Raw genomic sequence first — 14,016 nt, forward strand, 5'->3', positions numbered from 1 at the left:
TGTATCAGAAGCACCTACGGAGCATATTTAAAAAGACAGACCTCATCCCTCCTGACCTGGACCCTAAAGTTTGAGAGGCACCTCTTGATAGATTTGGGCCAGCAAAGCCCCAAAACTTAGTTGAAATATTTATTCTTTTTAAACATTAAGTCTGGAATTTAAGTAAATTCAACTGTTTTTGTAGATGTATAGGTTACATCATCATAGAAAGAATAGCTAGCCTTCTCACAGATGTGAACGAGCTAAAGAAGGAAAAGTCATGCTTTCATTCTCAATCATGCTTTGCCTATTGTATTATGTTAAAATATGTATAATTTTAAAATGTCCTTTTGATTGAAAGACAAACAACTGAAGTGTATTTGAATTTTATGAGTTCTCCACCATATGTGGAACTAGGTAGCCCAGCAACATAGGGAATAGACTAGCATATATTTATCTAGTCAAAAAATTTATTGAGTATTTACTCTATGTCACTGACCTAGGCTCTAGCATTACAATAGCAACAGAAAGAAAAATTCACTCATCGACTCTACCAGCTAGTCTAATAGCAGAGATCTACAATAACTAAATAATTATATACACAAGTATAAATTTACAGTTATGATAGGTGCTATGAATTGACCTAGAATTCCTGAGATCCTAACTCTCCAAAGCTGGAGGAAATCCACTGACCGAGTAATTTTCACAACCAGGAATTTATACATGTTATCTCATTTGCTCAAAGGCAGCTAATAAGTCTGCATTGTTTATGAGTTTGTAAGAAACTTCACTGTTCAATGGTAGGGCACTGAGTCAATAAATTACACAATAACTATGGTGGAGATCTCTGTGTCACTAAAAATAATACAGCAGGTAGTCGTATAATAAGATCTTTCAAATATATATTATGTGAAAAAAGCAAGGTGCAGAACATGAATATATGAAATGTAATACCATTTATGTTAAATTTAAAAATAAAAGAAGTGTATGTGTGTTTATAGAGTATCAGAAACAAATTATCTTTCTATTCTTCTATCTTTCTATTCTTCTCTGAAGAATAGAAGTTGTTAATTTTACTTTTTCCTTTGGAATTTTCTGGATTTTATGTGTGTGTGTGTTATTTACAAAGGCACATATAATTCATCAATAACACATACAGTTTTGAATAAAGATCCATAGGCCCCAACACAGAACCACAAAATCAAAACGTTTAGTGACAGGATCCTAATAATTAATAATTTTATAACAACTCTTGTTGGGAACAACAAGTACTACGAAAGCTCCCCAGATGATTCCAACAATTGGCTAGACTAGGAACCACCGGTCTAATGTAATGAAGTCTCAACTTTAGGAAAACATTTTACATTCAATTTCATATCTGTTGGAAGCCAAAATATTTCCACAAAGTTCTACAACTACTAGAAAACAAAATGCACACCATGGTAAAAATATCATTAATTATGCTAATTACAGATGTCACAGTCTCTTTCAGAATCTACAGACAGCCTGGGAATGGCATTTCAAAACAAAACAAGATTTTTGTTCTGCTAAAGAAAATTTACTTCAAACTGATGTTAGACTCTAATTCCAGGTCAAATACACTCAGACTTCAAATACATCATCCTTTGGGCTGGTATTGTACAGTATTTATTGGGCTCTACAAGCCTTGATTTATAAGATGTACCAGGGACTCAAAGCAGAAAAACTGAGAATGAACTATTTTATATCAAAACCTTAGTACCTTTTGTATTATTACTGTTTTTTAAAGAAAGCCCTTTAGTTGTAAAAGCCTGTAGCTAATGCTGCCCCTTTTTCATGTTTTTCCACCTTAAAACATGAATAAACAATCTCTGAAGTGAGTAAGCATATGGCTGCTCTAAATAACCAAAATAACCATCTATTTAACTCTAGATCCACCCCTTACTACCTGTAAGACATTAAGTTATGCAAGTTATCAGCATCTCAGTTTCCTCACCTTTAAAATGGAATAATCATGGAATCAAATTCATAGTGGTATTGTAAGAAGTAAAAATAAAAACAGAAACTGCCTGGACAATATCTGGTATATAGTAGTACTCAATAATAGGCTTTAACTAATTCAAAAAGATACATGCACCCCTCTGCTTATTGCAACATTATTTATAATAGTCAATAAATGGAAGCACTCTAAGGGCCCATTGATTGATGAATGGATAAAGAAGATGTGGGATGTGTGTTGGTGCATGCACACACGAATATTATGCAGCCATAAAAAAAAGATGAGATCTTGCCATTTGTGACAATGAGGATAGGCCTAGAGGGTACTATGCTTAGTGAAATAAGTCAGACTGAGAAAGACAAATACCATAGGATTCCACTCATAAGGGAATCTAAAAAAAAAAAAAAAATGAATAAACAAACAGCAGAACCAGACCTACAAATACAGAGAACAAACTGATGTTCACCAGAGGGGAGAGGGATGGAGGAATAGACAAAATGGGTGAAGAGGAGTGGGAGATATCAGTTGCCAGTTATGGAATGAATAAGTCATGGAAATAAAAAGCACAGCATCTTTGTCTTGAACAAAATTGGGAACATAGTCAATGGTACTGTAAAAGCATTGTACGGTGACAGATGGTAGCTACACTTGTGGTGAGCGTAGCATAATGGATAGACTTGTGGTGAGCATAGCATAATGGATAGACTTGTCAAATCATTATGTTGTACACCTGAAACTAATGTGTCAACTATACTCAAATTTTAAAATTTACTATAATATAATAATAATAATATATTATTTCTAACCATACTTCTGAACTCTCAAAAGATAAAGTCATAGTCTTAGCAATTAAATCCACAGTTTAGATTTTGACTTAACTTTGAAGCCTGTTGTATTTTTTATTATTTTTATTCAGTATCCTATTCCCCTTGATTCAGGGTTTAATCCAACACATATTAACTCAATGCCAACTCCGTATAAAGCACTGATCTAGGCACAGTGCAAATGAAAAAAGAAGACAAACCTCTCATCTCTAGATTACTTTAGAAGAGCAAATGAGAAATGTGCATGAACTGTCCTTACGTAAGGTGGAAGCCAGTGCCATAAGAGACAAGTATCTGGGAATTCAGAAGAGACAACAGTTAATTCCAGTTGACGGGTGGTGCAGGGCTGGAGGTGGGGGATCCGAGTCACTATCATGGTGTGTGATTCAGGCTAGCTACACAAAAGGCACCACTCAGCAGGGTTCAGCAACAAGGGAAGAATATGACCTCATGGAGTTCTGGCTACACATGCTCCAAAATTTCTTTCCCACTGGCATGCTATTCAAGGTGAAGATTCTCAAAAACAATATGACCAAATATCCATATGTTTAAACATTGGGGTCTTTAGAATTCCTCTTTACCAGACCCCTGAAGACAAAAGCTGAAATAGTTTACATTTATGAGCTTATAATTCCATAAAGCTCTATCAGGGAAACAGCATCCCATGGAGTTTTACAGCAAGAGCTCTACAGTCGAATCTTGCCAGATTAGTAATGGAGAAAAGATAACACTGCTACCTAATGACGACTAGGTAGTCATGGAGAGAAAAATCTGTTGGCATCTGCCCAAAGCCCAGTAAGCAGATGGCCTTGGGCACAAAATCCATCATGACGATTGGCACCTCATTGGGATGCTCTGAGCAGTGAAGGGGCCTGAAAAATGCCCTTCTTTGGCTGCCCTTCCTCCTGAGGCATATTGGTGGCACAGGAGGGAGACAACTGCCTGACTCCTGCCAAAGGGAGAAAAGATGGCCTTTAAAATCTAGGCTACTGCAGCCTCCTGGGTAGTCAATCTGGTGCCTTTCAAGCAACCAAAGAGCATCTTAAGGATGTGTGTCTGATTTCCTCTAGGATAGATGATCCCCAACAGATTCCATTCAAAGCTGGCTCAAGGATAACAAGCCAAGCTCCAAGATGGTGGAGGGGGGTCTAGGTCCTCAGTAGCCAGGGCTAGTATGTAAGGTATATCGTACAATGTTGTTTTACCTATTTTAGGATTCTTAAATTGGTGATGTGTAGTTAACTAAGTGTGTTTCTGTTCTCTAAGGATAAGTGCCACTGGATGATTAAGGTTGTTAACTACTTGAAGGGTCAATACCAATAGCAATCTATTTTGTAGATGTTTGCTAATTTAGAATTTTTAAAAGTTAATGAAGATCCCTTTTTTTCCTGAAATGTATAGTTTTGTAATTTTTATAATACTGCCTAATATTTCAGATACTTTAAACACTTGGCATTAAAACATCTATTACATCACAACAGACACACATGCACACACACTGGTTAGTCTTAATATGCTCTTGAGTAGACTTCTCTGAATCCACAGCAAATAAAATACAATGGCAAACTGCTGGCCTTTATCCTATTAACTGAGTTTCAGTAATAAGGATATCTAACAATTAAACATCACTCTTAAAAAAGATAGCTATTGTTCCAATATGAATTATTATTTGCATAAAATTTTGACTACTCTGCACTTTCACATTGGTTTTAAATATAGTTGAGAATTGCCTCCTGAAAACAACAACAAAGTCACAGCCAATGCACCCAAGATCCCTTTGACTTAGGTTATTCTTTAATTACATAGGGTGTGTTGTTTTATATAGACAGATATTTTTTTAGAGCAGATAATCTTAATTGTTATTTCAATAACCTTAGGGCCTGAAACAGTTTAACAATAAAGTTTTCTGATTATTCAAGAATCTACCCATACCAATGAGAAAATGACCAGTTTGGAAGAGTGTCTGATCACAATTTTGTTCAAGACAAAGATGCTATAATCAGGTACTGGCTGCAGAAATTGTTATTATTTCAAATTATTTCATAATGGCAAGTACCAGTTGATCACATAAATATATACCTTTATGAAATATTATGTAAATACTTCAGTTAAAGACTACAATGCCATAAATAAGGAAAACTTTAAAATATATAATTCATTACAACTGAGATAATATCAAACTATCCCAGAGATATAAAGTTATAAGCATGCAAATAAAGTAAATGATAAGGGATCAGGGTAAGTGGGGGTGAAGTCTAATTGAAAATAAAAAGTAAAAAAAAAAAGTTTTCATTTTTAAGTGGCTAATTTTCACACGTGGGTGATCCAAAATTGTTCCCCCAGAAAAATCAAGTAAAATTGTTGAATAAGGTACTCTTTTCATTTTCATAAGGGGAGAGAGACTTCCAATCCACTCTTTAAAGGGGAACTTGACTCTGCTCAATATTGACTCAAAGAGTGACTCATGACCATTCAGGCATGGCCTAGGGTTTTGGCTCTATTGTACTCCCTCAGCTGCATCAATAAGCAGTGAGGGAGGAAGTGGTCCTCCACGGGACTAGTTAGGGTTGGTTGTGCAAACCCACCTCTTCCTACTGGAAGGCTCCAAACTATAGATTTGATGGGAAAGGGATTGGTAAGTCTGGGGGTCCATCTTTCCTAATTCTTTAAGATTAACTACACCATTTTCCTCATCCCTATAAACCTAATAGAACCAAAGAATAATCTCAGGCTGCTCTTTGACTTTACTGACCCTTTTATTCATGACTGACGCCACAAAGTTGGTTAATATGAAGTGGGGTTTGTACCAATGCTAGCAGAGAAATCTTGATCCACAGACTGTAGGGCTCCTTTTAGTATGACCTACTTGAAAACACTTTGATTTTAAATCATCAAGCTCAACTTGTAGGGGGAGCAGAGTAAAATAATACCCTTCTCAAAATAAACATGCAAATTTCTTGCAAATACGTTCTTTTCCCCAAGAGTAAATACAAAACATGCTCTAAAGAAGCAGCACCCAATGTTAAAATACAACTAGCTCAAAATGTAGCATGTAAACATGAGTACCTCCAGCCAGGATCTTCTCTTCCAATTCTGCCATTTGCTTCTTATAGGCTTTTAAAGCTGCTTCTTTGAAAGAGGGACGGATTCTCTTTGGCTTTGTGATTTCCACTGGCTGTTCCGAGATGTTTTGGTTTTCATCTTCTTTTATTTCCATTTCAGCTGATGTTTCATTTAATGGTTCCAATCCCCCTTCACTAACCACATCATCTGCCTGCCCATCATAACCCTCATCTTGTGGGGTTTCATAGGGTGTTTCATACGAAGGGTGATCATATACCTGCATTTGTTCATCTGTTTCAGTCATACTAGTCCTGTTTTCTAGCTTAGCAAGGACTTGTTCCATCACTTCAACATAATCTGTTTCATTATCAGCCACTGGTTCACTATAGTCCTCCTCATCCTCTGCTTTGTAGTAAAAAGGCTCAGTGTAGACATCAGAGTCAAGGGTGGTACTTGATTCATTTGCAGTTGATTGGGATAATGTCCGAAATCTCCCCATTAAGGAAGAGCCACTGTCTTCATACCCACTGAGACTCTGTGTGCTTTTGTTCCATACCACTTCCAAGGCTGATTTAGCCCTCTGTAATGTAGATCCAAATTTTGGGAAGCTGAAAGCCTTATCAGAAAGGTCAATGCTTAATCGACTATGCCAAGATTTGGGTGGGGCATCCTCTGAGTCATCACTTTGCAATTCACTTTGACTTCGATACATCATGGGCAATTGGTTTTGATTTTGGTATAGCTCATTAGAATTAGATTCCTGATAAGAATCATATTGGCCAACCCACTGGCCTTGTGGTTCATTATCCAACCCAGGGCATGGAGATGAGTTGTCATCTTGGGTGAAATCATAGCTCTCAGAGTCATCCTGAAGGTCACTGTGGCCCTTTCCCAAGTCTTCTAGGTCTTTATTGTAAACATCTAGTTGCTGATCAGATAGACTGTTTGTGTCATAGTCAAAAGCTTCCTGGGTGGATGAATCTAAACCTAAGTCAGCTCCTTGCTCTACTTGATTCCATTCCTTCCATGGAGAAAGATCCTCATGTAAAGAGAGCTGAGAATCGCTGTAATGACTTTGGTCTCCAGATGCACACACCATGCCATTACTCATTCCACTATCCACAGTTTCTGTGTTCTCCATTTCACTCGGCCCTTGGACACCCTGAACGGCCACATTCAAATGTTGATCCTGCAGACTGTCATACAAGGTGGGTGTGTCCTCCTGTTTCCTCTGCCAAAGTTCCCGGTCTGAAGATGACAGGAGGGAGCTTCCATTAGTTCTAGTGAAAAACTGATTTTCTGAAAAATCCTCTGAGTAAGACTGACATAATTTGGAAAAATCTGATTCAGAACGACTAAGTTTAGCAGTGAAAAAATCACTCTGTGAATGCCAGAGGGGTGTAGCATCTGCATAATGGGTTGTAGTTTGTTTTTCCAAATTATCTGATTCTGGCAATTGTGAGGAAATTTTATCATAATCAGATTTATTTGAAATTCTGCTGCTACTAGCAGTTTTATTCTTGGCTCTAGCATTGTGTGATTTTGAACTTGACTTGGAAGTACTTCCTTTTGTTGGAAACTCTGACTTGGAAAGCACAGCATAACTGTTTCTATTGAGGTCAGATTCCAGCTCTCCATCACTGTCATCAGGTGACTGCCAATTGTTCTTCTTGCTTCTGGGCTCTGGAGTAGACAGCTTTATATCCATGCTCTCATATGTCTGGGAGGACGGTATCCCTCTCTCTTTTTTTTCTCTTATGTCATGAGTAAGAATATCTGTTGAGATTCCAATTCCTGTTCCTTTGAGTTTGTAGGATTTTTTTAAGACAGAATCCCTTTGCTGAGGGGTTTCAAAGTACACAAGTATGGGTCGAGGCTTTGCATTTGGGCAGTCCCTCTGGTGGCCTATCCTTTGAGCAAATTCAATTTTAATAGCATTTGGTGCATCTGAGAAACCCATTTTATCTATTAGAATTTGGTATACCACACTTTCAATGTATTCAAATCTTTCTTCAGGGACATTTAGAAATCTCAGGCTTGCCTTGCTACCCACATGACCTAAGTGTTTAATATAATCATGGATGTCTCTGGTTTCCCTTCGAGACTGGACAAACCCTGTACGTAGCTGTTCAATTTCACTTTGTACAACCTCCACACTGCTGGAGATTTCATCGATGGAATGCTTAAGAGCATTGACATGCCCTCGTAGTTCAGAAAGTTCTGTTTCAATCTGACTTATACCCTGAAGTTCCTTAAAGATCATTTCCATGACATCATGTGTTTGGCTAATGCACCCAGAGGAACTGAATCCTGGCTCCAGGGCGTTTGTCTTTGGGTTTCGTGCAGTTCTGTCCAAAGATTTACTTCTTATTCCCCAGGTTTTCTTCATTGTGCTCAACTCTGAATCTGATGAGACACACTCCTGACTCTTTTTCCATTTTCTCAGTTTGCGTAACGCTCCTAGTTTCAAGCTATGTAGAGTGCGTTCTCCATCAGAGCTGCCCTCAGAGGGAGCCAGGCTGCTTGAACTCTTTCTATTGCGTCTAACTGGCATTGTGTGTGTTGATTGTGCCTGGTTTTCTGTACTACTCCTTAGTTCATTGAGTGATTCTGAATAGGAACTCTCAATTGAAGATAACTCTTGAAGCTGATCCTCATTATCACTGTTGGTTACATTAATATTCTTTTGTAGGCCATTGGCAATAGCTACTCGGTAACTGAATGTTGGTGAGAGGGAAAATTCTTTAATAGCCTCTTCTTCTTCAGTGGATAAGTTGCGAGTAGATGAACACTTTGCAATCTTCTTTACAGTGTTTTTTAAGGTATTAGAAAATTTGGGGGTTTTGGTCTGGCCAGCAGTAGGAAAGTCTTGATCCTTTTTCTGCTGATGACTCTCTTTTTTTTTGGTTGTATTTCCCAATTTCTTTGTAAACATTCCTTTGCAAAGCTTATGTATGTAAGGTAAAATCAGGCTCTTGAAAAGATTAGCCACCATGGAGAGCAATTAGTGCAAGCTTTTCTGCCCCAAAGAAGTAAACAAGGTATCGGGATGAAAATCTGTAAATCCAAGGCAAGCATCTCTATTCAGATGTTCTGTGAATTATTGAAAATAGCAGGCAGGGCAGCCATGGCTCCACTGCCGTGTCAATGTCCTGTGAAAACCAGAAGCAAAGCTCCATTTATGAAAGACATTCTCTCCTGGTGAAGGGGTTTCATGAATCTCTCTCATTTCCACATAACTTCATAGAGTGTCTAAAAGAAAGGAAGGTTAAAATGAGTATCAGAATTCAATTCTAGATTTATCCCATTTCTAACATTTTTCAGAAGTATTCAAGATACACAGTATATGAAAAATTGCAGAGGGCGGCAGGGGTATAGCTGAATTTCAGGACACAGTTACTTTTAAAATAACTATAAAGCAAATCCATACCAATAACTATGTTTAAATTATATTTTTCTTCCTAAATCATTTATGGGTGGACACAACTGAACTAAATAAATGAGCTGAAATAGTAATAAAAGGCCATAATGGTTATTTAGGAAAGGCTATGTAAGATATTAGGCAAATTTGAAAAGCTACAATGACTACATGACATTATCATTTCCACTTTATTTCCTTTCCTAAAAGTACATTTACTGACACAAACATAAGCATAAGCATTCAAAATTAAAAGTTCTCCCAATCCTAGACATTCAGAATTCATCAAATTAATATTATTCATGTATGTAAAACCTTTCCTATTCAAATAACATTTTCCTTTTCTAGGGATTCAATGACTGGGAATTTCTTAAATTATAAAGTCATCCAAGTGAGAAATATTTCATATGATTAAATAAATACCAAGAGGAAATATATTTGAAAATACAGATAATATATCCAAGTTTTGAAAGGACATGACTTGAAAGAGTTGAGCCATCCCAATCAACTGGTACAGGCTTGTGGCAGATGGCAGGGCACCCATCCCCAGGCTAGAACTATGACTGGAGATCGAGTACTAAATTACAAAAGGAAATTGTGCCACAAATAAGATGTGCCTACAGATAATCAAAAACTGGTCAGACATAATTCATCCAATGATTTGGTATTTTATAATGCATGTGACCATACCAGTAACTAATCTTTATGACGGTTAGTTTCTCAAATTACATGAAGTAGAAGAAGAAGAAAAGGGAGAAGGAAGAGAAAAAAGTTTACATTCATTTTCCTGGTTCACCAGCACCACGCCTTGTATGTGGCAGGTATTTGAATAAAATTTTGTGGAACTGAATTTAACTATTTTACAGTTGAAAGATATCACAGAGTAGGGGTTAACAGCCAAAAGCCTTTGCTAACATTGAACTACATATTTGGGTAGGTAAATAATCAATGTGATTCTTTAAAGAATACATCATAAACTGCATATGGTTTTAGGAGCTGGCTGACTCTTTATAAGCTCCCTCTGCTTGGAAATCTGCCATTTTTACTTCACTCACATTCTTCAGGGACTGGGGGGAAAACATGCCCTGGCCAGGAGGAACCAAGCTTCACAAGAAACAGGGCAATGTAAGTGAGAAGGGGAAGCATAAAGATGGAGGAGAGAAAGAGACAGATTCTAAAGAAGTCCTTGTCTTCAGGGTTTCATAAACTGTTAGAGTCTAATTCCTCTTATCTAAAGCAATTTGGTATTCGCTCGTTAATTACAAGCCAGGACCTGTTTTCGACTAATATAAATGTCAAGAAATTGACTCCTGAATTAAATTAAAAAAAATACTTATTGTACCGCTAGACAACCTCTCCTTGTGGAGTGAAGACTTTGGAAAGTTAAGTGACAGGAAGGCAAGGAAATTATTTTAAAACCAACTTTCACACAATAAACTGTTCTACTAATCATTCAACCCAAGATCCTGAGTCTGTCAAAACTCAAAACAAATACTTCTTGTTTAAATGAGAGCAACAATTTTGTCAATGCTTCCGATGTTTCATGAAATTGTTGTACATTTCCTGACCTGCATTGTTTGTTCAGAACTATTGTTCTAGGCAATAATTGTTGGCAAAATTTTGAGCAGGAAAGTTCCAACTGAATTGAAGTCCTGCCTCAAAAAAACATGAACCCAAGGGCCTGTGTCCACACTGTTGCACCTATAAACTCACTTGCTGTACCTTCCAGCCACACGGAGTGACTTGTTATTCACTAAGGGCTCTATGCTCCTTCACGCCTCAGTAACTTTTCTGTTCTCTACCTAGAATATCATTTGTATCTTGCCCACCCTGTCTGTAAAAATTGTATTTAAACTCCAGAATCATTTGTCCTGTGAAGACCTCACCAACCACCCACACTTGAGCTTTTCTCTCTCTTTGCCACACTCTCCCACAACCCAGTTCATAGGCAATTAGAACTTTTCTATATTACAATCTTATTTCTTTCTCCATTCATGATATCCTCTTTAAGGATAAAAACTATAACTTGTCTCATCATACATGATAAGCTCGCAATAAATGTTTACCGAAGAATTGGCCTCAGGGTACAAAGTTCCAGTTACACAAGATGAATAAATTCTAGAGATCAGCTGGATAGCATAGTGCCAATAGTTAATAATATTGTATTATATACTTAAAATTTTTGCCAAGAGGGTAGATCTTATGTTAAGTGTTCCTATCACAACATAGTAGTAAAAAAAAAAAGGTGGGTGAAAACTTTTGGGGATGGCATGGACTGTGGTGATGGTTTCACAGATGTATACTTATTTTAAACTAAATTTAAAGAAAAAAGAATTGGCCTCCACTTCAGCCACTTACTAAATATCTTCATCTGGTTGCCCAAAATTAAACTCCATATAACCTAGTCATTTTCTTGAATTATTAATATCAATTATTATTATCATAATTATCCACTTCCTCAGGACATATACCCAGGAGTCATTCTAGCTTCCATATGATCCAGCCCTTGTCCAAATGGATGTGAATATGTCACCTCATCCTGCTAGTAATGCCTTAGTTCTGAACTCCACAATTTCTCATCTGAACTATTACCGTTGTACTCTATATGGTCTTCCCGACTCTAACCTGGCCCTTCTCTCAAATCCTCCTCTCTAAAATTAATAAAAGATATAAATCCTCCTACTTAAAACTCTGCCAGTTTTAGCAGATGCACTCTTTGTCACTCCCACAAGCACATCTGCCCCGGCCACACTGAGGTAGTAAGAGTTCCTGAATACCATACTGTTGCCTCACCAATGTGCCTTTTTCCATGCTGTTCATTCTGTCTCCAATCCTTTCTTCTTTCCTCTATCTCCACATGTCTCTCTCATGAACATCTCTAGAATATCTATACATCCTAGACCCAGCAGGGATCAACATCAACCTGTTTAACTTCCTCTGAGTCGGCACTTCCTCCTGTGTGCCCCCACAACGCCTTGAATGTACCTTTGTTGTGGTAACTCTTACAAAAATTATTTATGTAAAATATGTTACCTACGTCTCTATCTCTCAAATAAGACTGTGAACTCTTGGAGAGCTAAGGCTGTGTTCTTTTTAACTTTAAATATCCATATTGCATATTATATAGTAGGCTCATGATATTTGTTGTATAAATGAGTAAGTATAGAAACAAATGAATGAATAGACGATAAGTCCATGAGTTAATAGACTCCAAGAAGCCTGAGATCCAAGAAGCCTGAGATAGTTTTGCTGGACTTAAACCATCCAGAGAAAGAGATGCAGTCTGAGCAGAAGGCATATATCATAAACATCCATGTCCTGTCCAAAGAGGGAGAAGCATCCACTCTGGAGAAAGTTGGGGACTAGAGGGAGAGGAGCTTGGATTGGCAAAATGGTAACAGAATGTGACAAGTTTTGAAACTTAGGTTGAGAAGCTCCATTTATGAGGAAGGGGGGTTAAGGAGATGGGGAGAGACCAGGATATCATCATATGATTCTCAACTACTTGTATTCAAAATCTTACACTTACCCACCAGTTGCATTACCTTTATTAACATAGCCACACATTAATTTTGGTAATAAAGTTTGGAGGTAAGATTAAAGGATTTGAGAAGACCTTTGAGAGCGATTAAAATACTAGACTATCTTATTATAGAAAGGCTAGTAATAGTATTTTATTGTTACTATGTGCCAAACACCATGTATGTCTAATTTTCTAAAATTTACCTCATTTCATTTCATTCCCATAATTGTGTGAAATATGTATTATTATTATCCAGATTAAAAAAGCTGCAACTTCAAGTTTTTAGGAAATTTGACTTAGGTCATGTAATTAACAAGAAACACAACCTAACTCCAATCCCAGATTCAGACTGCAAGTGTATTAACTCCGAAAAGCATACTAGGGTTGAATAGGAAGTAAAATACTTTTTGCAGGTATGTTAAATTCATTTTGTAAGAGAGCTATTTAATATGACTATAAAGCTGGGTGCCCTACTGGGCTAAAAGAGCTAATGAACATTTAAAAAGTAATTTATTGCTAAATCCTTACCAGAATTAAGTTAAAGCATTTTCAGATCAATAAACAATTTTATGTTTCTTACCAAATGCACTAAAGTAGGTGAACTGGGTAGTTATGTATCAAAATTCTTTCAACAAAAATGATCAAACCAGAAAGTGATTAAGAGGTTTATCCTAAACTAATAAATTATTTTTAAAAAATAAACAGAAAGGGGCGCCTGGGTGGCTCAGTTGGTTAAGCGTCTGCCTTCGGCTCAGGTCATGATCTCAGGGTCGTGGGATCGAGTCCCACAAAGGACTCCTTGTTTCTCCCTCTCCCTCTGCCTGCCGCTCTGCCTACTTGTGCTCTCTCTCTCTCTCTCTCTCTGTCAAATAAAGATATAAAATCTTAAAAAAAATAAACAGAAAGACCCATTTCCCCAAGAATGAAGGTCAAATGAATTGTCTTCTTTATTCTTGATAAGTAGATATTATGTGAATTTCTTCATCCAACTATAGCCCATCTACATTTTTTACTCACTCCCATTTGCTACTTTAGGAGTAAATAATAGTATCTAGTACCGATACTTCTGTAAGTGTTTTGGAATCTGGGATGCCTTGGTGGTTCAGTCAGTTAAGCGTCTACCTTCAGCTCAGGTCATGATCCCAGGGTCCTGGGATCAAGTCCCACATAGGGCTCCTTGCTCAGTGGGGAGCCTGCTTCTCCTTCTGCCTGCTGCTCCCCCTGCTTATTC

General features: G+C 37.3%; 1 protein-coding gene across 1 annotated transcript in view; it reads right to left on the minus strand.

Annotated features, from left to right (window-relative positions):
• UNC13C (unc-13 homolog C) overlaps positions 1-8,848 on the minus strand; it is a 559,379-nt gene extending 550,531 nt beyond the window's left edge. The window contains exon 1 of the mRNA XM_078079321.1: positions 5,848-8,848. Within this exon, the coding sequence (XP_077935447.1) occupies positions 5,848-8,839 (2,992 nt within the window). The 5' untranslated portion in view covers positions 8,840-8,848. The remainder of the gene's footprint in view (positions 1-5,847) is intronic.
• Between the last annotated feature and the right edge of the window lie 5,168 nt (positions 8,849-14,016).

Source organism: Halichoerus grypus, chromosome 8, assembly GCF_964656455.1.
Source record: "Halichoerus grypus chromosome 8, mHalGry1.hap1.1, whole genome shotgun sequence".
Lineage (NCBI taxonomy): Eukaryota > Metazoa > Chordata > Mammalia > Carnivora > Phocidae > Halichoerus > Halichoerus grypus.